The sequence below is a fragment of the Rattus norvegicus genome, chromosome 10 (genome assembly GCF_021556685.1).
Source record: "Rattus norvegicus strain SHRSP/BbbUtx chromosome 10, alternate assembly SHRSP_T2T, whole genome shotgun sequence".
NCBI lineage: Eukaryota > Metazoa > Chordata > Mammalia > Rodentia > Muridae > Rattus > Rattus norvegicus.
In genome coordinates this window covers 34204417-34231006 of record NC_141543.1, presented here as the reverse complement: position 1 = coordinate 34231006, position 26590 = coordinate 34204417, and the positions used below count along the sequence as shown (strand labels likewise).

The 26590-nt window shown below is 42.9% G+C and overlaps 1 protein-coding gene across 1 annotated transcript; it reads left to right on the top strand.

Moving 5' to 3' along the window:
• The first annotated feature begins 304 nt into the window (after nucleotides 1-304).
• Nucleotides 305-25386, top strand: Ttc1 (tetratricopeptide repeat domain 1). Its single transcript, NM_001005529.1, has 8 exons — nucleotides 305-363; nucleotides 1987-2349; nucleotides 8330-8390; nucleotides 10412-10524; nucleotides 16432-16468; nucleotides 17203-17351; nucleotides 18896-18950; nucleotides 24789-25386. Exons 2-8 carry the CDS (start codon nucleotides 2020-2022, stop codon nucleotides 24920-24922), a joined length of 879 nt encoding a protein of 292 aa, NP_001005529.1. The 5' UTR covers nucleotides 305-363; nucleotides 1987-2019; the 3' UTR covers nucleotides 24923-25386.
• Nucleotides 25387-26590: the final 1204 nt, after the last annotated feature.

The window sequence follows — 26590 nt, the reverse complement described above, 5'->3', positions numbered from 1 at the left end:
GTTGGCTTTCTGATCCTTATGCACATTCCAAGCACGAGAGACTCCAGAATAAAGACGTTTTTATAGCCACAAGCACTCGAGTTTGAAAAATAACTTTGTACTAAATGACAGGATTTGACGTAACTCAAGATGGCAGCTGCGGCTCATAGTACTGAGCCGTACAGTGATGTCACATAGCGACTTCCGCTCATTCACTTCGAGTTAGCCACTACATTTCCCAGAATGCTTTGCCAACAACGGTGCCATTGGTCGGAGCGGCCGGAAGTGTAACTGACGCAGCGGGAAGTAGAAGGACTCGCAGGCCCGAGCGGTGGAGAGCGAAACTGGGGGTCTCGGAGACCGTCGTGGGTCTCGCGGCGCAAGGTGAGGACTGTGGCCGGGGACAGGCGCGGGGTCGCGCGGGGAGGTGCTTTTCTAACCTTAACTCATAGCCTGGAGGGGAGCGACACCCGCGTAGAGGCGAAACCTGCGCGTTCCTGACCCTTTCTTTTAACTTTTCTTGGAACAGCCTAGGACGAATTCGGACTTCAACGCGACACTGGGTCATTGGCGTGGTTTTGCTGCGACTAGAGAGGGGTGGCAGGTACCGCAGAGGTTCTGACTCAGCTTCTAGAGCAGCTGTGGTTAATAGGACGTAAAAATCATCCGGGTCACTTAAAAAAATACAGATTTTCTGTCCTGACTTGCAGATTGATATTGTCAGTATCTGGGCAGCACAGTTGCACAGCGAGGGTTGAGAACCGGCTCTACCAGTGCCGAGTTCTGTACCCCTCGAGGATCCCCTTCCAGAATTAGCTACCTAAGCTATACCGCTTGCATCTGGTTACGATGATGAGCAGGGTTTGGACACAGATGCCATCTTGGGCTCCATAAGAAACTTATTCTTAGGCTTCCGGTGGCAATAGTGGCCCAGGACTTTGGTTCGTTTTCTGTGGACAACTTGGTCATTTATTCTGAACAAAGATTAGAACCGTGTCTTTTTCTTCCTGCTGCTGTTTTGGCGTCTGCCTAATTTTTGCCACCCAGCAAACCGCAGGACATGGAAGAGTCACATTAAAATCAGTCTTTTAATTTAGGGTATGGATTGAGGGCGTGGTTCAGTGGTTAAAATGTGGCTTACAAGTACCGCAAGGTCTGAGATTCAGTCTCCAGCACCAGTGGGAAGTGGGGATGTTAGTCTTGGTATAAGACCATATTTGACCAGCAAGGCTATACGTTAAAATGATAATTGGCATTGAGTGTGAGTTTATTATAATCTATTTTGGGGTTTGGGGAGGGGCCAATACGGGGTCTTAGGTAGCCTAGGCTAGCTTCACACTTGCTACTGTGTGGCCATCCACTTGCTACCAGTTGACCTTGAACTTTAATCTTTCTGCCTCTATGTCCCAAATGATGAGAATGCAGGAATCGGCCACCACAATTGGTGATATCCTGTTTTTAAAAATGAGTTCCTCGGCTAGGTGTTGTGCATACTCCTTTAATCCCAGCAATCAGGAGGCAGAGGCAGGCTGATCTCTCAGATCAAGGCTAGCCTGGTCTACCAAGCAAGTTCCAGAACAGCCAGAACACACAGAAACCCTGCCCCCCCCCCCAAAAAAAACAACAAAAAATAATAATAATTATAAAAAAAGTGACTCTCAGTCAAGGAAAGTCAAGTTGTGTTTGGGGATTGTATGTAGAAGTTCCTTTAGGGGCTGGAGAGATGGCTCAGCGGTTAAGAGCACCCGACTGCTCTTCCAGAGGTCATGAGTTCAATTCCCAGCAACCACATGGTGGCTCACAACCATCTGTAAAGAGATCTGATGCCCTCTTCTGGTGTATCTGAAGACAGCTACAGTGTACTTATATAGAATAAATAAATAAATCTTTAAAAAAAAAAAAAAAAAAAAAAAAAAGAAGTTCCTTTAGGTGTGAAAGACAGAATTTAAGACTGTATATGTACATAGATAACCGTCACTACGTAAAACATTGTTTTTCTTTTTCCAGACATTTAGCCGCACCTCCCTCCCTGATCTCAGCATGGAGGGAAAGTCTGAAGACTGTAAGGTTCCAGAAGATCTGTTCAATGGTCTGAAAGTCACAGATTCTCAAGAAACAGAGTCTGCTAGCTCCCTGGTTTCTGATCCGAAAGATCAGCATGTCCAGAGCAAGCCACTGAAGGATGCTGAAGCCCATCCCCAGGAAGACCATGGAGAAGAGGAATGTTTTCATGACTGTAGTGCCTCCTTTGAGGAGGAACAGCCAGGGGCACATATGGCCGGGGACAAAGCCAGCGACGAGTCTAGTTCTGAACTGGAGGAAGAATACCTAATTGAACTGGAAAAAAACATGCCAGAAGAAGAGAAACAGGTAAATGGTTGTGGAGAATGTACCTCTTAAGCCACTTGTGTTGGTGGTGGTGTTGCTTTTGGAGGGGTTATGGTCTTTCAGTGTCCTCTTGACTGGACTGAAACAATAGAATGACCCTGTAATATATAGAATGACCCTATAAGCAGTCCTCTTGCCTCGGCCTTCCAAAAGCTAAGGTTACAGGCCTCAGCCACTATGCCTACCTAGTTTAAAACCCCTCTAAATTTTAATTCATTACTTTGTTTATTTGTATATTTTCTGGGTCAGAGTGTGACCAAATAGCCCAGGCTAACTCCCAGTCTTCCTGCCCTCACTTCCCTAGTGCTGTGATATAGGCATGTAAAGCCAAGACCTGAGCATTCAATTTAACAAAGAAATTGCTGGCTTTTCCCTGTGTGTTTAGAATTCTGTCTTCTACCTTAGAGATCCATAACGTGCTTGTACACACACACCTATAACTTCCTTACAAATGCAGGCCAGGTGCTGAACTGCTAACTTCACCTTCATCTCCACCTCTGCTTTGTTTTTAAATGGTCACTCCTAAGGTAAGGTGCTGAATGTCTGTAACAAACTTCTTGTAAGCGTATTTCGCACTACATTATGGATTGTACTTGGTAGTCCTGACTACCTTGGTGGCATCAAAGCTACAGAGCACAGTAAGTGTCAAGGAATACATTGTGAAGGATGGTAGCTATTTGTTGGAAACCTGCAGTGTACCACTACTAAGGTAAAATGTTTTTTGTCTTAAGTTAATGTGTCTGGTTAGAACTAAGACCCCATACCTAATAGATGGTAAAACTGATTTCTCCAACTCAGATCTCCTGACCCAAGTCCAGAGTGTGGTGTAGCATTTAATAATAGAACATCTCAGCTTCCTTGTCTTGGAGCTGCCCCTCCTGGTGCCCTCCTTTCTTACTCCAGGGTAGTCAGACAAGTTTCCATGGCGTGTGAGCTTATCTTCAGAGAGCTGAAGAGAATGAAGATGGTAGCTTAGGCCACCAAAGGGTTGTTTAGTGAAGTAGTTGGTATACAGTATCAAAGGAATAGGTTAAGATAACATGTGTGGCAGATTTGGGTTCTATAGAGTCACTAAAATGGATTTTTCATGAAGTAATCATTTAGCAAAGCTGAAAAGAGATCCAGCAACAACACATAGGGCAAGGAAGTTCCTTACTCTTACGTACATTTACAAGGATCTCTGACTAAAGATAATGGCCTTACTGAGATATGGGCATGCCTTGTTACTACCATGTGCTGAGAGCCTAGTAAAATATTAGAAAAAATTAAAAAATTAAAAAATTAGTACTTAGGACCACGACTCAGGTTGTCATGGGCATGGGTAGCTGAGATTACAGGCATAAGCTACACAGGCCTGTTTGTTTCCTCTTGAGACAAGTTCTTAAACTGTAACTAAGGACTTGAACTCGCCATCCTCTTGCCTCAGCCTCCTGCATGCAGGTATCATTGGCATATATATCTCACATGCTTTTTTCACTAATAAATAAATCGGTTTTAACATGAAAGTTATCTTTGGGGAGGAGGGGGGCTAGAGTAGAGTAGAGTAGGGAGGTTTTTGAGATATAAGTCTCATGTAGATAGCCCTGGCTTGCTTCTGACACTATGTATCTTAAGATGACGTTGTACTTTAATCTTCCTGCCTCTACCTTCCAGGAGCTGAGATTATAGGCATTCACCATATCCAACTTAAGGTGTTATATTTCCTGCAGTATGTTCATCAGAAGAGAAATAAAGAGCAAGGATAATCAGGTTCCTGAACTACCTTTACAGAAACATCTCAGCAAATTAAATCAAATATTGTCTAACCTTATAGAAACATATTTCCAGAAAGTCCGTGTAGGGTTCAATTTATAACATCAGTGTCAAATGTTTAGTAGCCAAGCCGGTCCATTAGTTCCAGCACTCAGGAGGTAGAGGCTGACAGACTGAAGTTCAAAGCTAGATTGAAGCTAAAGTGAGATCCAGCACAGTCAGGACTATACAGAGAAACCTTATCTCAAAATACAAATCAAAACAAAAACGTTAGTAGCCAGACATGGGGTGTTTGCCTGCAAACTCAGGACTTACTACGCCAGTGCTCTACTGATGAGTTACCCCCCCCCAGCCCTCTATTAGCTGCTCTTTACTTTCTGCTAGTGGTATAAGGAATTTCTGTGAAATTATCATTAACCAACAAAATAGAAGAAATGTTCTCACTGGTTATTTTAGATTATTAGGAACAGGAGAGTATCATACTTGATTTTATGGAGATTATGAAACTGGAAAAAAAATATCCAATAAGGAGCCAAAAAAAGTGAAACTTTTCAGCCTTAATCTAATAACTTTAAGATGCAAATGAAAACATATCTGTAGTCATGTGCTCATCCACGCATGTAATCACAGTACAGGAGAGGTTGAGGCAAGAAAATTGCTTTGAGTCGTAAGCTTGAAGTCAGCCTAGGTAGCACCCTTGCTTAAAACAAAAACCAAAACTTTAGGCTAGTTGAGATGGCTCAGCATGTAAAGGCACTTACTGCCAAGCCTGATGACTTGAGTCCCACATGATGTCCTCTGACCTCCTGCCACACATGCTCATACACAGACTAAATAAATAAATTCTCAAAAACGATTTAAAAATTGTTGATAAAAAGATGACAGGAGCTTGTCCTAATATTGGGAATTTAACTTGCTGTACATTTCAATGGCACACAGATGATCAAATATTTTGTGTGGGAGGCACATGTGGAGGACAGAGACCACGGTCAGTCTTCTTCCTCAGTTACCTTACTTTCTGCGACAGAACAGTCTCTCACCAACCTGGAGTTCACTGATTTCAGTTAAGGCTGGCTGGCTGGCTAGCCATCAAGCCCTACAGATCTACCAGGAGCTTAAATGTTTATAAGTGTTTTGCCTGCATACCTGTGTACCACCTGTGGCTCTCATGTCTGGGAAGCTAGAGGAGAGGGTTGGATCCCCAGAACTGGAGTAGCATGTTATAAGCTGCTGTGTGGGCACTGGGATTTGAACCAGGGTCCTCTGAAAGAGCAGTGAGCTCTCTAACCACTGAGCATCTCTCCAGGCTCAGGAACAGAGGGGGTTAAAAAGTCAAAATGGGTATTGATTGGGTACTGTGATTGAATGAATGTTTATGCTGTGTATTTTGCAGTAGTTACTTAATAAAGCTGCACAGGGAAGCAGAGCATTGCTGATAGAATGATTTTGCTGAATGAGGCTCTTGATTTGGAATTCTTTTGTATGTTAAACACATGCAACCATTCATAATGCCAGTTCCAGGAAATGTGACACCCTCTTCTGAACGCAAAAGGCACCAGGCACATGTGTGGTACACAAATATATATGCAGGCAGAACACTCATACACATAAAAATGTAATAAAAACATTATATTTTATTACATTTATTTATTTTACTTACAGTCAGGTAGAAATTGATGAGTGTGTGTGCTTAGCTTCTGCCTCCTTTTTATTCAGTCAGTGATCCTCTGCTTAGGGAATGGTCCCTCCCACATTAAGATGATTATTCTCACATCAATTAATATGATAAATGTAATTCAGTTCCCCAAGACATGCCTGGAGACCCATTGTTCAGGAGATTCTAGATTCTGCCAAATTTACATTTGATATTGACCGTCACATTTGTGTATGCTCAGTGACCAGAGAATCTACTTAGAGACCTTAAGTTCAGCACTATTCTCTGCATTTTTAAGCATGAGCAACAAGAAAATTATCACTCTTTTTAGGCCATTAATGCTGCATTTGTTTGACCTGAACTTAACCTGACTCTTATCACTGTACCACGCATGCATGTGCACCTACTCTTGATGGCCTGGGTGATTTTGTAAGTGGCTGGGGGCTCTTGTTTGGATTGGTTTTGAGATAGGGTCTCATTCTGTGGCCCAGGCCATCCTAGCACTCTTATGTTGCACTCATGTCCTCCTCTCTCTGCAAGAGTCTCATCTGCTTGGCTGCTTACTCTGAACCTGTAGAGCCATCCATAGGAGTTCTTCCTCTAGAGAACAGATGTGAAAGGAGATCAAGGTTATAGAGTTAAAACAAAGACACTAAAGGTTCCTAAAGGTCAGACAGAAGCTGACAGATGTGCACATTAAAATGGCTGTTGCATACAGTATCTTGGCTGTTCAGTATCCAACCCTGCATTCCTCTCTGCTGTCCTCTCTTGCATTGACGTCGTGTTGATTAGCTATAGCATGTGTCTGTCATTCCCCTTCCTAATAGATGAATCAGAGAACCTATGTGCGTAGATTATTGGATACTTCTGACCAACACTTGAATCTAGATCAAGGGAGACGAAGATTAGGACGTTAACTGGAATTTTATTTGCCACTCTTCAGTCTGTCTTGGCTAGCTAGCACTTGGGTTTTCTGCTGAGGTCATCAGAAAAGTTGCTTTGCACCTAACTATACTTGAAGCTTCTCATTGGTACATGACTTCCTGGTATCTTTGCATAAATCCACTCCTTGATACATTTTGCTTAGAATTATGTTTTTATGGTGTTCGAAACCTAGCTAGTGCAGTCGAGAGTGTTATAATTCAGTCACCTCTCATGAGGAGGGTTGGGGATATGATCTTAATGTTACAGTTTTTCTCCTTTGTCATTGCTGCCCTCATTTGGCTGTGTCCTCTTAGAACAGCCTTTCTCAGATGTGGTAACCCATAGGAAAGGGTGTGTTTGCTTTTTACCTTTGGTGCTGGCGGTTAGATCGCAGAGCCTCGAGCCTGCTAGACAAATGTAACTGCTGGCATGCTGTAACCTGAAATGAATTATTGCTGTACCTACACAAATGGTTATGTCTGGCACACAGTAGATGCCATAAAGAGTGGCGTTAGTGGGGTTGGGGATTTAGCTCAGTGGTAGAGCGCTTGCCTAGCAAGCACAAGGCCCTGGGTTCGGTCCCCAGCTCCGAAAAAAGAAAAGAAAAAAAAAAAAAAAAAAGAGTGGCGTTAGTTCACACCTTTCCTTTGTCATCCTTACTAAAATTCAATGACTTTGTTTGATCCAGCATCTAATAAATAAATGGCCTGCTCAAGTAGTGTATTAACAAGTCTTCTCAAGAGAAGTGAGGTTTTTACTTCATTTTTTAGTCTTTTTTTTTTTTTTTTTTTTTTTTGAAAGACAGGGTTTCTCTCTGTAGCCCTGGCTGTTCTGGAGCTTACTCTGTAGATCAGGCTGGCCTCAAACTCAGGGATCTGCCCTCCTCTGCCTCCAGGGTTGCTGATATTAGAGGTGTGCAACACTACCACCAGGCATGGTTCTTAGTCTTAAGAGAACCAGTTACTAGGTCTTAAGCTTCTCTTGTACATGAAATAGCCTGCTTATGTTTTTATTTTCCTTTTGAAGTTTTTGTTTAGTCAGAGGTTTAAAAATTTAACAAAATGGAGGAGGGGCTTCTCTGGGTTGTTTTGTGTTGTTTGTTTACTTGCCTTTGTGGAGGTTGGACAAAACATTGTCCAAACATGGAAGGTAGGCCTCCAGATGGTTGGTTGGCCTTGGAGCAACTACATTGTCCGGATGCTCCTTGGAGGAAGCACATAGCATGCTCCATCTTTTCTCTGCGGGCGGCTTGTTCTGTGTTTGTGTTTGCTAAACTTTAACACTATATAAGTCGTCTATATAAGTCGCTGAGTTATTAGAAGCTAAGAGGAGAGTCTCAAGTTTTTTTCCATGCCCCGGCTGTCCTGAAACTTACTCTGTAGATCAGGCTGTCCTTGAACTCACAGAGATCCGCCTGGTTCTGCCTCCCACAGTGCTGTTATTAAAGGCATGCACCACCACTGCCAGCTTTAAGTTTTGATTTTTGACACAAGGTCTCAGTTATAACCCAGGCTGGCTTCAGTTTCTCACAGTCCTTCTGCCTCAGCCTCCTGAATGCTGTATTACAACGTGAGCCACCCCACTTCATTTATAATGTCGTGAGAAACTGTATAATTCTTTGATCTCTTTCAGAAAAGAAGAGAAGAGAGCGCTAAACTAAAGGAGGAGGGGAATGAGCAGTTTAAGAGAGGAGGTGAGCTCTGTATTGCACTGTATTGCTCACCCAACCTTTATCCTTTCACAGACCCACACACACCAGAGAACAGTTGCAAAGGGCGCACCCCCTGCCACACCACCCCAGGAATTGAGCCATCCTCAGTCACAGTGAGCAGTTCCCTCGAGGCCCTTGCACCAGCATAGTGTTTCTTTTCTATAGTTTAGCTTTTAATCTAGACGTTAAAGAGAAAGCTCCTTAGCTACTGCTTTGGACAACCTTAACCTTAATGTGTTGATGAAAAAGTAGCATCCCAGTCCCCATTTGCTGCCTTCCAGGAAGAGAGGTCATTTACTAAGTTTTCGTTCTTGTTTGTGTAGGTTTTTTTCTTTCCTTTCTGGCTTTTAGGACAACATCCCACTCTGTAGGCCGGGATAAACTATAGTGCTCTTTCCTCGGCCTCCTAAGAACAGAGTTTGTAGATATCTGCCACCATACCTGCTTGCTTTCTTTCATATGTCCTTGTCTGTGATTGTTGGTTAGATTTTAATTCTTATAACAAAATATCCGAGGCAGGCTAACTTTATAAAGAAAACAGGCTCATTTCGTTCATTTTTGGAGACTGAGTCAAAAACCAGCAGTGGCTGCTTTGCTAAGGTCCCCACGCCAGACGGTGGGAATGTATACAAGAGGAAGGGATACCATCTCAAACTACACAGGAAGGGATGGAGAGGCTGGGGAGAAAGCTCGGGCTTTCTAACCACTCACCCGAAAACTCATTTCAGGCTGCACACCTGTTTCCCCTTCTAGGGCAGCAGCACCACTCACCTGGATCTGCCAGCAAACTCTGGTTTTGCAGATCTCCTCCACCAACACAGCACTGCAGGAGCAAGCTTCCTGCAAACCCTCACAGTACTCCTTACTATCATTTTGTGTGTTTGCTTAAGAGTGCATCTGTTCTTTCCAGCAATACACTTAGTGTTATACAGTCTGTCCCATTTCAAAGGGCACATACCTAAGAGCTCTCATCTCTCATGTTTTCTCTCTCTCTCTCTCTCTCTCTTTCATATTCATATATATATATGTGTGTATATGTATATTTTATCTGTAGTTTTTAAAGATTTATTTATTTATGTCTTCATAATTATAGATAGATAGATAGATAGATATCGATAGAGATCTTTCTCTCTAAGGTCAGGCTATGTAACCTTGGAACTCACTATGTAGAACAGGCTGGCCTTGAATTATCGGCAATCCACCTGTCTCTGCCTCCCAATTGCTAATATGAAAGATATGTGCCACCATACCTAGCTAGCTGTTTTACTTTTGTTTTGTTGAGACAATCTCACCAGGTAGGTCTGTCTGTCTTGGGGCTCACTACGCAGTGGAGCTCACTACATAGACCAGGATGGTCTCACCTGCCTCTGCCTCCCATGTGTTGGGATTAAAGGTGTGTGCCACCATGCTCCACCCTGGCTTACTTTTTTTAAATACTAAAATCAGTAGGGACTGGGTTAGCACTGTGCACATACTAATCAAACATTCTGTCACTGAGCTACACCCTGACCTTAGAATTGTCTTCTTCACTTTGAATCATAGACCTCACATTGTAGTCTTCTACCTGTCCAGTCCCTTAAACATTTTGGAAATTCTTTTCTAAACTGCTGAACCAAATGAAAGCTGAACAACTAGGACATGGTACTGCTCTGAGAATTGAGGGCTCTTGACTGACGGGATGTTCAGCAGTTCACCAAACATGTGCCTCATGCCCTGGGACGAACAGGCACTGTGTTTTTACAGACAGAAGGAAGGAGTGACGTTTAAAACCTAAAAGCCTAGGATCATCTTTTCATTAGAAATTCTGGTCCTGGGGCTGAGGATTTAGCTCAGTGGTAGAGTGCTTACCTAGGAAGCGCAAGGCCCTGGGTTCGGTCCCCAGCTCCGAAAAAAAGAACCAAAAAAAAAAAAAAAGAAATTCTGGTCCTGTGAGTAGGAAACTTCACTGAGATCCAACAAAATCAAATCATAATTACTGTTCCATTTTATGATATTATCCTCAGATTATGTGGAAGCTGAGAGTTCTTACAGTCAAGCCCTTCAGATGTGCCCGGCCTGTTTCCAGAAAGATCGATCTGTTCTGTTTTCAAATAGAGCTGCTGCAAGGATGAAACAGGTAGGAACTGGTTTGCCTTTTGTAATTGCATGATCCTCAGTGCTCCATGGGGTCATTTCCGTCCAGAACTAGTGCAGGCATCTCAAGTTGCCGTTCTTTCCTGCCCATGTACTTCCCTGATGAAAAATGTATCGAGAGTCTAGAAAAATGCTTAGAAGAACTTGACTCAGGTTCATGTTAACATTCATTAAAGTAGCAGGCTGAATATTTTGATGAAGGCAGGCTGACAAGTTCCTCCTAACTAGGGCAGGTTAGTGAAGCAGGAAGCCAAGTAGTGCACATCTCAGGATAGCTGTAGCTGCTGCTTTTAAGCTTCTAGAATTGTGAAGACCTAGAGGCACAGGGAACCACTAGTTAAAACTCCAGATGATGGGGCTGGAGAGATGGCTCAGAGGTTAAGAGCACTGACTGCTCTTGTAGAGGTCCTCAGTTCAATTCCCAGCAACCACATGGTGCCTCACAACCATCTGAAATGGGATGCCCTCTTCTGATATTACTGAAGACAGCTACAGTGTATTCATATACATAAATAAATAAATCTTTAAAAAAAAATAAACTCCAGATGAAAAGATACTTGTTACTAAGGCTTGGGTTTTTCTGTTAAAAATATTAAACTGGGAAAAGTGGCTGACACTTGAGGCAAATGATATCTTTAAGTGGCAAAATAGGTGTCAGGGATAGTTTTTTATATATCTCTATTAGTGAGGACTTGGTATAGCTAATCACGAAGAGTGGAGTAGGGGTTGGGGATTTAGCTCAGTGGTAGAGCGCTTGCCTAGGAAGCGCAAGGCCCTGGGTTCGGTCCCCAGCTCCGAAAAAAAGAACCAAAAAAAAAAAAAAAGAAGAAGAGTGGAGTAAACAGACGTGCAGACACGTGTCTAGACCGTGTTGATACTAGTAAGATTGTTGTGGGCTTATCAGACTTTCTGTTTACTCAGCATAATTAGTGTAGCTACATTAAGATAACGGAAGTTTTTTAAGATAGACTTACCTCTTTTCACTCCAGCTATGCATGTCCAAAGTGCTATGGGTAAGCTGTTGTCATGCTTTACAGCTGTTGTGTTGGCCAAAGTTGGGTGAAGTTGGTTTTGGTGTTTTGTTCTTTTTTTGTTTTATTTTTTTTAACAAACAAAAAACCACCAACAACAACAACAAAAAAAAAAAAAACGATTCTTTATGTCTTAAATTCTCTAGTACTTTTATCAAAATCATTTTGAGCTACCAAGGTTTTGTTTATAGAGGCCCCAGTTTGTTCGTTTGGGGGGTGGGGTTTGGGATAGTGGGGAGATATGAAACTAGAACTTACTTACTGTTGGATTTGGTTTCTAAAGCTACTTACATTTTTGGAATGTTCTATGTAGGCAAAGAAATAATTTTATAGAAGAAACAAATCAACATTTTATATTCAAAAAACTGAATCAATTCTTTATGGTTTTTTTTTTTTTTTTTTAAGATTTATTTTTATTTATATGAGTACACTGCAGCTGTCTTCACACACACCAGAAGAGGGCAAGAATGCATTAGATTCCATTACAGATGGTTGTGAGCCACCGTGTAGTTGCTGGGAATTGAACTCAGGACCTCTGGAAGAGCAGTCAATGCTCTTAACCCCTGAGCCATTTCTCCAGCCCCTTTGTGGTTTTTGATGCAGGCTCTATACCAAAAAAGAGAGAAACGAACAACACAGCCATAAGTTGTTTTAATTAATTGAAAAAATTTCAGGAAGGCTAGTGTTGCTGATTGGGTATCCCTGGTCAGACTCCACATTTTCATTTCTGAAGGCAGTGAAGGCCAACCTGGTCTAAAGGGGCTTTTACTCTAGGTCTAGCTAGCTAATTCCAAAAAAGAATGGATTCTTAAAGGGAAAAAAAAGGCTTTTAAGTTTTTTTAAACTACTGGCTTTATATGTTATATAGAGTGCTTTACATATGTAAACTTGTTTATCCTTGTATTTTAAACCAAGACTTTTGCAATGAGTAAAATGCCCTAATCGCTTTACTAAAGAGACCAACTAGTGATGTGATGCACTGCGGCTTAATTACAGTTTCTTCACGGGAGCTGGGGGATGGCTCAGTGGTGTGAATGCTCGCCGCATGAAGGGCCTGACTTCAGATCCCAGTGCCCACTTAAAAAGCTGTGTAGCCACGAGCATGCCTGGAACCCAGCACTGCAGGGCTGCAGACACAGAAGGGTTGCTAAGACTTACTAGTCACTGGCAGAGTGGTAAGAAAAAACACACAGCATCATTCTCTGGCCTGTGGTGGGACACACACATAAATCACAGTAGATTGTAGCTTCTAGAAAAACAATACTTACTATCACAACTTAAATGGCAAAGATTTTTTTTCCTGTTCCAGAATTTCATAAAACAAAATTGTTTTGTGACATGTCTCCAGCTTATGGAAATCTGATCAATTGGGAGAAGCAGATTTATATAAAGTTATGTTCATTTTTCTACTATAGCATTTCTTTTCTCCTTTTTTTAAAGATAGGAGTTTTCTTTCATCTAGGTCTTCTCAGTAAACAAGTTCCAGTTCCAGCTTCCAAGTTATATAAAGTTCATAAAATACCAAGATAATTTGAGGACTGGAGAGATAGCAGCCAGTAAGCATTAGGATCTGCCTTCTCTCTTCAGAATCCAAGAGAAAAGGTCATGTGTTGTGGTTTGTGCTTGTGATACCAGGACTGGACAAGCATGTCCTGGGGCTCACAAGCTAGCCAACTTAGCTTACTTGGTGAAGGCCTGAGTGAAATGTTAAATAAAAGTGGGGGGTGGTGACCTTGTGTGATTGATTATGCTAGAGAAGCTAGTTTCTTCGCCCCAACTTATCTTCCAAATATCCTCCAAGTAATAAAATATTTTCTATGTGGAATAAATTCTTTTTATCATATTGGTCTCTGATAGACCTGCTTATAGAATGTTTTTACTTTTCATTTTTCGTTGATAATCAGGTTAAAATGATACATATTGTAAATAAGGCTGACCCAAGATAGCAACCTTCCAGTCTCCAAACCACAAGTCCAAAGCCATTTCCCACTATTGTTCATTAGTTTATAGTAAAGTAAGACATTTCTAAAGTAGTTGTTTACCCCAGGATACGCTTTGAGGTTTTCCATCCACACATTTGCAGTTCACTTCCTCTATTCATCGGCTGCATTTTTTACATGGTTCAACTATGTTAAGGTTTGTAATGTCCTTGATTAACATTTTTAGGAAATAACCATCTTTCTTTGGCCTCCTGCATTTCTTTGTTTATGTGCTGTTATTATTGCATGTTTAAAAGACCCAGGGATCATTAATATGCACAGTTCCAGGGACAAAGGTTAGCGCACAGCACAGCGTTAGTATACAGGAGCAGAAGTGCACACATGGGATCCAGAGAGGTACAACAGCCAAGAGCTTGGTGTCAGAAACAACTGAAGTGCCTTACAGGGAGTAGGGTGGCAGCAGCCCTTCCCTGGAGAAGATATGCTGAGCCAGCAGCTCTCTATTTAAAACGACAGTGCCCACCTTCTCTCTATTCACGAACAGGTGTTTCAAACAGATCGGTTACTTTGCAACTTAAGTTGTACATTTTCCATAAACAGTTTACTGGTATCACTCACCAAAATCCTTGACCATTTTAAAATATAAAAGCATTGTATATGTAAAAATAAACAACAACAAAAAGCAAACCAGACTTCCTTTGTAACCCAGAGTAGCTTCAAACTCAAGATCCTCCTCCCTCAGCCTAGAATAAAAGGTCTGCACAAACACACCTGGTTTTATACGAAGCTGGGCTAAAACTAGGGTTTTGTACATGCTAAGCAAGCCCCTACTACAAGAATGCTTTATTCTTTTGAGAAAAGGTCTCATGGAGCCCAAGCAGGCCTCAAACTGTACCACACAGCTAAAATGGCCTTGAACGCTGCTCTGTAGCTCTGAGTCTGGAAGTAGCTAAGAGTCTGCCACCGTGTCTGTTGAGTTCATAAAGATTTATGTTTCTGTGTTGGATATAGATGTGTGTACAATTCTTACTTACAATAGAAGAGGGTTTCTAGTTGTACCTCTCTTACTCTCTGTTCCTTTGAAGCAGGGTTTCTCACTGAACCTGGGGGTGAGGGTGGGGGCAGTGTTTTTGGAGTGAGCTGGAAACCAGCAAACCCCACAGCCCCTGTCTCTGCCCTGCCGAGACTCAGCGCTGGAATGACAAGTGTGCACGGCTTGTTACGTAGGCCAAAGGCTCCACAGCCTTCTCTTCCAAATTCAAAACACTGCAAAACTCCTCAATGCCTTATCGTGTAGCTTCTTTGGTTTGTGGCTGTGATGAAGTGTGTAACTTCTTTCTAACGGCCAGATTGTACGGTGTAGCTCATTGCCAACTGCAGGCTCAAACTTAGCTTCTTCTACTCTAGACTGACTCACAGGCAGTAAGCACCTTATCACTGAGCCATCCTCTCAGCCCTTATTTTAACAGCTCCGCATACAGTTAAAGATCTTCACAGTGCTGTACAGTCATCACCACTGTCTGGTTCCAGAACTTTCATAACCCTGAAAGAAAACTTCTTTCTTCATAACCACTCAGCCAGGCTAGTACACAGCGTAGATGCTGCTATAGACTACTCTGTAAATACTCAGTCCGCTGACGTGGCCCTTACTGTTAAGAACTGTTACGGGAAGCAGCCTCTTTTTGTGATACTGTACTTCCTTTGGAAAAAGGACATTTAAAGTTGAAGACATGTTTTCCACCATTCAGTCCAGCCTGATAGTAAATTATATGAGAAACAGCCCCACAAACGGAAAGTGACACGGCCATGTTAGGAGAGAAGCCAGTGTCAGAGCTGGGACCAGAATCCAACTCCCTTGCATACAGTACTCCTTCACTGTGCTGTTTCTAGATTCAGAAGCTAAGTCAGGTGCATGGTCTGACTTGTTCGTGTTTCTGTCAGCAGTGGGTAAGGTAAGGTTTGTGACAGACACTGCCCTGTAGGTGGACCTGGTTGGTCCACTTCGATGTGCTACTGAAGCAGCTAGCCCTGAGACTGGCTCAGTGTCCCGTGTCGACCTGCTTATTGACCCAGAGTTTTGCCCGTTGCATTCTAATGTAAGATTCCGTGCTGATGTCTTAGGTGAGCAAAGAAAGTACGTGTACATGTGTTTCCAGGACCGTTCAGGGACGCTCATATGAACTAACTTTGAGTTCTATATGGGAAGCAACATGTATTTTCATGTGATTCTTAAACGGCATTCTTTTTTTAATATTTATTTTTATTTTGTGTATGTGGAACGCTGCTTGTATGTACACCATATGCATGCCTGATGCCCTCAGAGGTCAGAAGAGGGTGACCTCCTGGAAGGATTCTAAGCAGAACTGCCATGTGCACTCTAAAACCTCTGCAAGAACAGCAAGTGCCTTAACCACTGAGCCATCTCTCCAACCCCACATTCCTTATTATTATTATTATTATTATTATTATTATTATTATTATTCCCTCATGTATTATATCCTGACTGCACTTTCCCCTCCCTCCTCTACCCCCAATTTCATCACCATCCAAGATCCACTCCACCTCCCCTCAGGAATATCAACCAAACACGGTATAACAAGCTGCAATAAGACCAGCCAGATATCATTATGTATACACAGAATTGTTTGTTTGTTTGTTTTAAGACAGGATTCCTCTGTGTAGCTCTGTCTATCCTGTAACTCACTCTGTAGATCAGGCTGGCCTTGAACTCAGAGGTCCACCTGCCTCTGCCTCTTGAGTACTGGGATTAAAGGTGTGTGCCATCACTGCCTAGCCCAGCTCTGCATTCTCCACCTTCATACTCATCCTTGATGATCAGGTCGTGGCAATGCGCCCTCGGGCCCTTGAGAGGAAACTAGAGAAGCATATGTTAATGTGATCTGTCATCTTTCCTTACAGGACAAGAAGGAGATGGCCATTACTGACTGCAGCAAAGGTAAAACTTCTGTTAACAAAAAAGAACATTGCCTCAGTTACAGAAACAGGTTGGGTTTGTATTCAGGCCAGGGTCCCCTCACACAGGGACCTTTTAAAGAAGCAGCGTCATGGGATGGCATTTTCAGAGGGACCGTACTATGTGGGAGTCATCTTAGAGCAAACTTGCTTTCAAATGGATTTTTCAGCCTATTTCTTACAGCAGTAAATATGTGAAAATGTTTGTAGCTCTAGTGGGGAACAGAATTCACTTCCATAGCCTTCCGATGACCTGCCTTTGACTCACTGAGGAGCTTAGCTGCTGAACCCGCACTCACAGCTGTTTAGACATACACATGTATACATCACAGTCTGGGATCCACACATAGGGTAAATGTGAGGGGTGTTTTGTCTTTTTAAATTCAAATCATGTTGCTTAATTCATTTTCCTGAAAATTTTTTTACAGCAGATTTCTGTATGTAGCACATTTTTATTACCCATTGGTCTGTCGATAGTTCCGCATCTGTGGTATCGTCAGTAGAGAAGCAGGAAACACTAAGTGTGCGTGCAGAGCTCTCTAGGTATGCCCAGGAGTGGAATAGCAGGTTATGTGTATGGTAGTTCTAGTTTTAATTTCTTGAGGAACTTCCAAACTGAGACCCATAGTGGCTGTATTGATTTGCACCACCACCAGTAATAAATGGGGGCGTATTCAGAACCCTTTTTTAATGTAACAATTTCTTTTGTGTTTGCAGCCATTCAGTTAAATCCTACCTACATCCGTGCGATACTGCGGAGAGCTGAGTTGTATGAGAAAACAGACAAACTGGATGAAGCACTGGAAGATTATAAATCAATATTAGAAACAGACCCGTCAGTCCATCAAGCGAGAGAAGCTTGTGTGGTAAAACAGATTTTCAAGAACGTGTGCTGGCCAGCTGTAGTGCTGTATGTCATTAATCCCAGTACTTAGAAGACAGTAGACGGATCTCTGCGAAGTCAAATCCAGTCTGCTTTTTAGATAGCAAGTCCAGGACAGCCATAGCTATATAATAGAGACCCTGTCTCAAAAAACAAACAAACAAAAGTATTTCCTGTTTCTTTTGCTTTGTATTAGTAAATCTTACTCTTTTTGGTCACAACTAAATTCTGTTTTTATGGTTACCAATATATGTGGGAGATTGGTCTTTGTGATGGCTACTTACTCACTGGGACTGTGTACCATTTGATCTCCATGTATACGAGCCAGCATGCCAGCACACTCCTGTAATCCCAGAACTGGGGCAAAAGAAACCTAATTTTGGAACCAGCTGGACTATGCAGAAAGACCCTACCCCTCAAAATTAAATAAGTGCCCCGTGTAAGCTTTCCTTTGCTGCATTGGGGATATTTTGTTCTCTATAGTTAGTGACTCTTCTACAATCTTAACTGATTTTGTGTGGATGAGGATTCCACCTGCATGCATATCTGTGTGCCACATGGTGTTTGGTGCCTATGGAGGTTCGAGGAAAGCATCAGATCCTTAGAAGCGAGACTAATGGGCAATTGTGATCTACCCTTTTATGTTGTCTGTTAAAGATAGTGTCTCTTTGTAGCCCAAGTTGACCTCAAACTCGTCATCATCTTGCCCAAACCCCTTATTTTGGGTTTTTTGAGACAAAGTCTTACTGGCTGTTAACTCTTTAGTCAGACCAGCCTCCAACTCTCAGTGATTCTTCTGCTTGTGTCTCACAAGTACTGGGGTTACAGGTGTGTGAGTGCACCACAACTGGCTTTCACAGACTTTTACTGACTCTTCCTCTGATCTAGACGTTGTTTCCACCTGAGAACTCGATGAGGAGGCTCGGCAGGTAAAGGCTTGCTGCCAAGCATGATGCCGAGTTCAATTCTTAGAACCCACATGATGACAGGAAAAAACCAACCCCAGAACGTTATTTTCTGATCACCACACAGACACAGAGACACAGAGACAGACACACACACACACACACACACACATACACACACACACACACACACACACACAAACGTAGTTTTAAAAGAACTAGAGGAATGACTGGTTGTGAGTACTTCTACTCTTTCAGAGGAACGTTATTTTCTGATCACCACACAGACACAGACACACACACACACACACACACACACACACACACACACACGTAGTTTTAAAAGAACTAGAGGAATGACTGGTTGTGAGTACTTCTACTCTTTCAGAGGACCGAGCTCAGTTCCTAGAACCCACTTGGGTGGTTCACAACCACTCATAACTCCAGCTAGAGGATCACACACTCTTCTTCTGGCACAGACACACACGCATAAAAATACAAAACAAATCATTATTATTTTAAAAGAACTGAGAATCTGGGATGTGAATGAGAGTAAGGCTTAAACACTTGTTAGATTTAAATAAGAATCTCTTACCAATGCTTGTTTCTAATTTTTCCTCAGAGATTACCTAAGCAAATTGAAGAACGTAATGAAAGATTAAAGGAAGAGATGTTAGGTAAGTCTGCTTCTGCTGCTTGTCTTGATCATAACAGCTCGGAGATTGGGGTGGGACTGCCACTGCTTTCATTTACGGAGAGAACAGCACTTCAGAATCTCTTTGAGACATATCGTGAGTGTGTATTGTTGAGAATAGTGCGTGCGTGCATGCTGCATATGCGTGTGTGCATATGCATGTGTCTTGTTGAGATTGCTAGGGACAAGGCTCTGCTCAGCTGTTTTTAATTTCAGGAAGTACAGTTGGAGAGGGATCAGCTTTTTCAGGAACCAGATTTCTACCTTGTCTTTCACATGATGATCTCAAAAACCAGCTGAGTCTTTCTGTTGCTTAATCACTGCTTAAGATTTTATGTTTATTTAATCTGTAGTCATTATAGCCAGTAATGTCAGAATGAAAGGAATTTTGAATTGAAAATGGTACTAAAAATCCCATTAGTGCTTAGGAAGATGTGAGAAGTATGTGGAATAAACATTTAAGGGGTGTAGGCTGGGGAGATTACTCAGAGGACCTGAGTTCAGAGCCTCACAACCCATATTTTAAAAAAAAAAAAAAAATGCTAGGCAGGGTGGAATACATCTGTAACCCTAGCAGTGGGGAGATGGAGACAGGAGGATCCCTTGACCTCTGGCCTGCTGCTCTTACCGAATTGGAAAGTGAGACAGGAATAGAGGACACCCAGTGTTGACCTCTGCAGGCCTATGCACATGCACACAAAATGGGGCAAGGGGGGATTCACTTATCTCAGAGTTGCCAGAGCGGTTCCTAGCTGCAGTCAGAGCCTCTTGCTTCCTTTCTGCTTTACTAAGAACCTGTGGGGTTCCTAGACAGTTCTTGTCTCTGTGTCACCTTTCTCATGTCCCTGCTCCAAAGCTGCTGCACCTTCCTGATGAATACATTCTAAATCTTTGATGTGCATTGCAAGGGCATGGTCCTAAAAGAAAATGAATGTAAAATACATTGTGTGGTCATCTGTGGTTTGACATCAGTGTCTAGAGAATGTGCACAGACTTGCCAGTAGGTCACTCAGGTAGATAAATTAATGCACTTTTTCCACTCTTAACCTCTTTTTGCCCATAAAATTTTTACTTGATCCTATGCGTACAGATAGGTATATATTCAATCAAATATATATTCAGACATTCATGGGCTGGAGAGATGGCTCAGCAGTTAAGAACACTGACTGCTCTTCCAGAGGTCCTGAGTTTAGTTCCCAGCAACCACATGGTAGCTCACAACCATCTGTAATGGGATCCGATGCCTTCTTCTGGTGTGTCTGAAGATAGCTGCAGTGTACTCATACATGTACATAAAGTGCATAAATATTTTTTTTAAAAATTCATTGATAACAAATCATAAGTTTTATTTGAAGTAACTGTTTAAGGGGCAAGAGAGATGACTCAGCAGTTAAGAACATGTATTGATCTTGCAAAGAGCTGGGTTTACCTATATGGCAACTAACAGCCATTTCACCTTCAAAGGATCCAATGCTTCTGTGACCTCTTTGGACTCTTCCATGCATATGGTGCATATACATACACTCAGACATACATAATGTAAAATAAAGTTAATATTCTAAAAATGGTAATTCTTTACAAATTTGTGAGCAAATCTGAGGCAATTTGTGTGAGAAAGGCATTTTTACATAAAGAAACAAGCCCAGGCTGGATATCTGATGCTGCAGAACATAAAGCATATTCATCGTTTTCAGAGTTGCTTGATATTTTGGTTTTATGATTATGGATGCTGAGTTCGACACCTGACATACATACATGCTACAGAGTGTCAGGAGTATGTTTACTGCCATTGGGAAATTTTGCCCTAATCTCAAACCAAAATGATTTTTTTTTTTTAAAGTGAAAATCAAGTCAGCACCATAGGGTTTTGGTTTGGTTTTTTTTTTTTTAAGATTTACTTATTATGGGGCTGGGGATTTAGCTCAGTGGTAGAGCACTTACCTAGGAAGCGCAAGGCCCTGGGTTCGGTCCCCAGCTCCGAAAAAAAAAAAAAAAAAAAGATTTACTTATTATGTATATAGCATTCTGCCTGCATGTACACCTGTATACCAGAAGAGGGCACCAGATCCCATTTTAGATGGTTGTGAGCCACCATGTGGTTGCTGGGAATTGAACTCAGGACCTCTGGAAGAGCAGACAGTGCTCTTAACCACTGAGCCATCTCTCCAGCCCAGCACCATAGTTTTTTAAATTAAACATTATAATACAACAAAAGATAAACAGATCTGCTACTTACATTCTTAGACATGACAGTAGGAAAGTATTAAAAATTAAAGGAAATTTAACTATTGTTTTAGAAAGCAAAAAGCTTTAGCTCATAACATATGATAACTGAGTCTGCGTCTGTTTTCATGCCACATAGACATTTAGACATACATATTCTTGTAGTCAAAAATTAAATGCATTTATTTTACAAATAAATAAAAGTGAAATTGTCAGACATTTCAGGATTCTTGAAGCTCAGCTCTAGGAGGATAAGGATAAATTCCTAGCATTACTTCCCAGCTTTAGGTAGCTTGGTAAGCAAGACTCTCATTCCACATGCAGGATTTGTCGATGCGAGCCATTCTTAGCAGCTTACTGAGAGGGTAAGATGTGTGTACTTAGTGACCAATGATGTGAACGTGAGTCTCAGAACTATCTGATTAGAAGTAGACCTTTGTCATCGTCCGTCAAGTGCTTTATCCTAAGCTGTTCAGCCAGAGAACCTGAAGACTAGAGCTGTATGCTCTCGTGCTTCTCCCTGGACCCCATGTTCTATCAGTTATCTGGGCTCTGAGATACTCTGTTCCTCTCCTTACCAGAGATGGGTGGTTACAGGTAGTTTTTCAACAGTAACCAACTGCGAAAGGAAGTTGCCTTTGGAGACCGTTTCTTAAGACTTAATATACAGACCATGATCCCTGAAGAGTGGCCAAGGTGTTGCGCCCCAGACGCACTGAAGTGCGATTGGAGGTGAACCCAGCAGCCCAAGTTATGTTCACTGACCCTACTTGGGAATGTGGCTGCACTGTGAGGAGAGTTAGATGTGTAGGGGTGGAGGCAGCTCACATGGGAGGGTTGGGGCCAAAGTAGGATGTGGCCATACCACAGAATGGCCAAGGAGGGAAATGTGGTTCAGCTGAGAGGAATCTCCTAAACAGCAGGTCAGTCACTGGGTTTCATCTTTCCTTCTTTGTGCTGAAGCCACAGCAAAGAAAGGCATTCCTGCTTATCCTTGGGGGAAACGTCTCACACAGGGTCAGGTTCCTCAAAGAGATGTTTACATAATGAACCACTTAGAATGTTGCTTTAAGTCAGAGAAACTAAGATTAATCAGAGCTAGATCTCTAGTCCTTTAACAGCCTTGACAGTGCAAGCAGGTTTGAACTCTGCACTGCTGTAGGATCCTGATGTGATAGGTTCCACCTTCCAAGGGACTTGTTGTCATGTTTGTTTAGGATGCCAAGTTTGCTACAGGAGGGACTAAGAAAATCTTATTGCTGTCAAGGTAGGGAGATAGCATTAGCAGCCTGAGACAAGTATGACAGATAGGCTGCCTTGAAATGAGGGAGCTGCTTCAGCCTCTGAACATTGATACTGGCCTAAACAGCAGCAGGAAAGTGTGTCTGATTGTGTTTGAACACTGTCTTCACAGAAGTTGACTGCTTCTCTGCCGTCATCACAGACAGCAATAAGTGACTTTTTCAGACACTAAATCCTGAGTCTTTGAGTTTCCATTGGCTGGACTATGGCTTCAGACTCTTCACCAAGCATCATAGAGATGTTTGCTCCATGAATAAATGGCCTCTTGCACAATGCCATGAAACTGTAACTTCCAGAGCACCCTTAAGCTTTCCCCTTTGGTACATCACTGTCAGTGGGTTCCTGTGGCATAACAGCCATAGGACACCAGGCCTGGCTCAGCCTCCTGTCTTCTTCCTTGGAAGTGTGGCTCACTCTGCCTGTTTTGTCTTCCAGCAAATTCTCAATTTACATCTCTGTAGACCACGTTGTGTGTACTACAAAAGGAGCTGCACGTATGCTCACCATCCTTGTTAAGTGAAGTAATCCGTCTGAAGGTCTTGGATTTTTTTTTTCCTACGGAGAAATTTGACCTTGTGCTCAGTTCTGTGTTCTCCACAGGAGGGTCTCCCGCTGCAGCTTCAGCAAAGCCACTGGGAGCCAGGGCAGCCTCCCCTCATCAATCCCTACACGTCTAGGCAGCCCATGGGTGGGCCGATAGACTTTAGTTTTCTCTGCATTTTGAGAAGCATTGGAGTTCAGAGATCTTTATGCAAGCAAGTCCTTCCCCTAGCTGGGCAAAGTGAGGATCTAGGGAGGTCTGAATGTTTCACTTTAGCTTGGGGTGGTCTTTGAGCACCCACAGAACACTTTTCCTTTTGTACAGATCAGCCTAAAACACTGCACTGTGAAGCATGATGGCGTGCCCTTAGCTCACTTGGTCATCCGCATTATGGCGTGCCCTTAGCTCACTTGGTCGTCCGGGCTAGCTTGAACTCATGGCAGTTCTCCACCTCAGCCTCCTTAGTGCTGGAATCCCAGGCATGCATCAGCATACCTGTGCCCGTCATCACAGGATATTGTGTTTATGTGGCTCTTTTCTCCAAGCCCTCTCTTATCAGCTCTAGAATAGGCTGTGGGGCTATTTGTGACTCAGGTTCCCCAGGGCTGCCTGCTTCAGTTTTGTATGCTGTGATGCCCACCTGGACATCTGTCCCTGTGCCTGAGCTTCGGGGCTTGTGTCTACTTGGGGGTGCAGGTGCTCAAGGACAGCAGCAGTGAGCATGTGTGGGCTGGATTTTAGTTTGGGAGACCTACAAGAGTGATCACCCAGGTTCTGGGAGCTGCCTCCAAGAATGGATGTTTTCTTCAAACATGTTAAGTCTTCCTGGACAAGATCTCCAGATGAAGTCCAGAAGCTTCCATTGTGAAGACATGCAACTTGACTTCACTTGGTCTTTTCCTCTAGTGGGGTGACTCAGAGTGGCGAATGTTGCCAGCAAGGAACACGGAGGAGAATGTTACTGTGAGGCCTGTCTCTTCCCATCTTACCCTCCTGCTTATCTCCATTGGAAGCAGACCTGGAAGAAAGTTGATGCAGTTTAGAAAGCACTGAAACTTTATTCTCCCATCCCAGTCAAAAATTTCCAAAACATTGTTTTATAAATTCTGTCCACTACTCCATAAATCCCAAAATCTCTTGGGAGTTCCACATCAGCACACAAACTCCAAGGGCCTCTTATGTCTTAGAACAGCATAAGAATCCTTATTTTTGGTATATCTTCATTACTTGAGTGATGAATGAGTAAAGCTTGAAGCGGGAGCAGGGAACCCTGAATTATTGGGGTTGAAGACACTACACAAATGAACGAGATCTCATCTCCCCCAAAAATAACAGGAACGTTGTAAAGACTGAGTTGGGGGCCAAGAGTGCACTTGTGAGTGAGGGTGGCTCAATAGAAGTGCGCCTTGTTGGGTTGATGGCTACTGTTGTTTTCCTTAAAACAGATGGGTTAAAGAGCCACTGTCCTCCCATCCAGGAAGGCCAGCCTTGGCCAAATGCCTTCACCCAGCGCTTGGGATGGAAGTCCCTGTCCTTTGTAATTCTAGCCAGCCGGGCAGGAGATTTTCATCTCCGTGGAGGATCCTGAAGGACTGTGAGCTCCAGTGTCACTCAGGCAGTGGAGTGACAACACCCGAGAGGAAAGAGGCTGAAAAGCCTCCCAGGTGTCAGTCAGGTTCCTGACAACAAAGCCAACTGACTAGTGTGTCCTGCCTCTTTGTCCCAGCATTCACCTGAGTTGTTTTTATGTTGCAGGTAAACTAAAAGATCTTGGCAACTTGGTTCTGCGACCTTTTGGGCTCTCCACAGAAAATTTCCAGATCAAGCAGGATTCTTCTACTGGCTCCTATTCCATCAATTTTGTTCAAAATCCAAATAATAATAGATAACAAATAACAGTAGTCCTAAAGGCTGACTGGGAGGCCATGAGCGGTTCACAGCGAGCATGCTCTGCAGGTGTTCAGTGTAAAAGCATCTTATCTAAATAGACTATGCAGTAGAACCAGAGCCGCCCGCCTTCTTGCTCTTGTTTTATGATCAGGGTGGAATGTGCGTCCTGATGTGATGAGCCTCATTAAGTTCCATTTTAAGGTGGTGTCTGTGCAGCTGTTGTCCCTGGTTCTGGCTGTTCTTTGTCTGATGGAGAAGCCTGCTTGTCAAAGCTGACCTCTTGGAGCCACACAAATGTGCTAGCCACCAAAAACCTCCCCTAACCATGTAAGCCTGTCAGTTGAGTGGTGACCATTCATACTGGACAGGGCCCCTCCTGCTCACACTCGCTCAGATGCTGCAGGGCAGGGCTTCAGCAGGCTTTTGAGTTCCTCTGTGTCAATAAAAACATCCCGTGACAGTTGGGGGCTGTGTTGTTAATTTTGTTCCCATAACAGCAGCTGAAGCAGATTTTATATGACATGTGGAACCAGTTCTGGTTTCAATCAAGGTCACTGATTCTGAATCCCACAAAGTTAAAGTTTTTGCTGCTAGGCTTTCTTGAATAAATGATCAGTGAGTGGGAACTCGGAAATCCTGTTTCACAAGCCATGTAAGTCAATCTTCAGTTTTGTGAAGGTTGTGAAATTAGTGGTTCTGACCAAGTGTCAGTGCTAATCTCAGCTTAAAATCTCATTCCAAATGGTATGTTTGTCCCCAAACAGAACCTGGTAGGCTGCATAAAGGCAGAAGTTTCCAGGAGGGGTTCTTTTTACCTAGGCATCTGTTGATGGTAGTTTGGTTTTCAGTTAGTGGTTGAGTGTCACAGTGACAGGTCGGCTGTATTTTGGAGATGACCTGCCGTGTTATTTTGTGATGTGTGTGACAACTGCCCTGGAACTTACTCGATAGCCTCATTTGGCCAAAAGTGCCTAACACCAAGTGGATTTTAGCCAAAGTTTCTGTACAACTTGTGGTTTGTTTGATTTTCCTCTATACATACTCTTCTCAAGGAAACTAGATGCCAGATTGAACGTGTAGACCGCAAGGCTGAGTGTTGTAGCTAATACCTGTAAACCCTAGCACTTAGGATGTGGGGGCAGAAGGATTGCCACAAACTCCAGACTGATTAAATCTCAATCTAGAACACAGGCTGGGCAAACCAGTCAGCACTGCACACCTTCCCCTCCTAAGTTCCCAGGCTTTCAGGAAGCAAGCCCAAGGTTCCTACAAAATAGGCCCTCAAGTTCTGTGTGTATGTGTATGCTTGTGTGAGTTTATATACACTATGTGCACGCAGAAACTTACCTCAGAGGCCAGAAAGTGGAGTCATAGGAGCCACCACATGGTTGCTAACAGCCAAACCTGGGTCCTCTGCAAGAGCAATATGCACTCTTAACTGATGGGTCATTTCTTCAGCCCATTCTGAAGGATTTCTGGCCCAAAGAACCGGGAATGATATTGCCAGCTACATTACCTGATAGATGTTGCTGCAGGGTGTGGAGGTATCCTTTTGTGAATGCATGTGTACATGCAAGTGTGTGGAGGCCAGAAGTTGACTTCAGGTATCGTCCTCAATCACTAAGTAGTTCCTACTGGCCTACAACCGAGTAGACCATGCTAGTCTC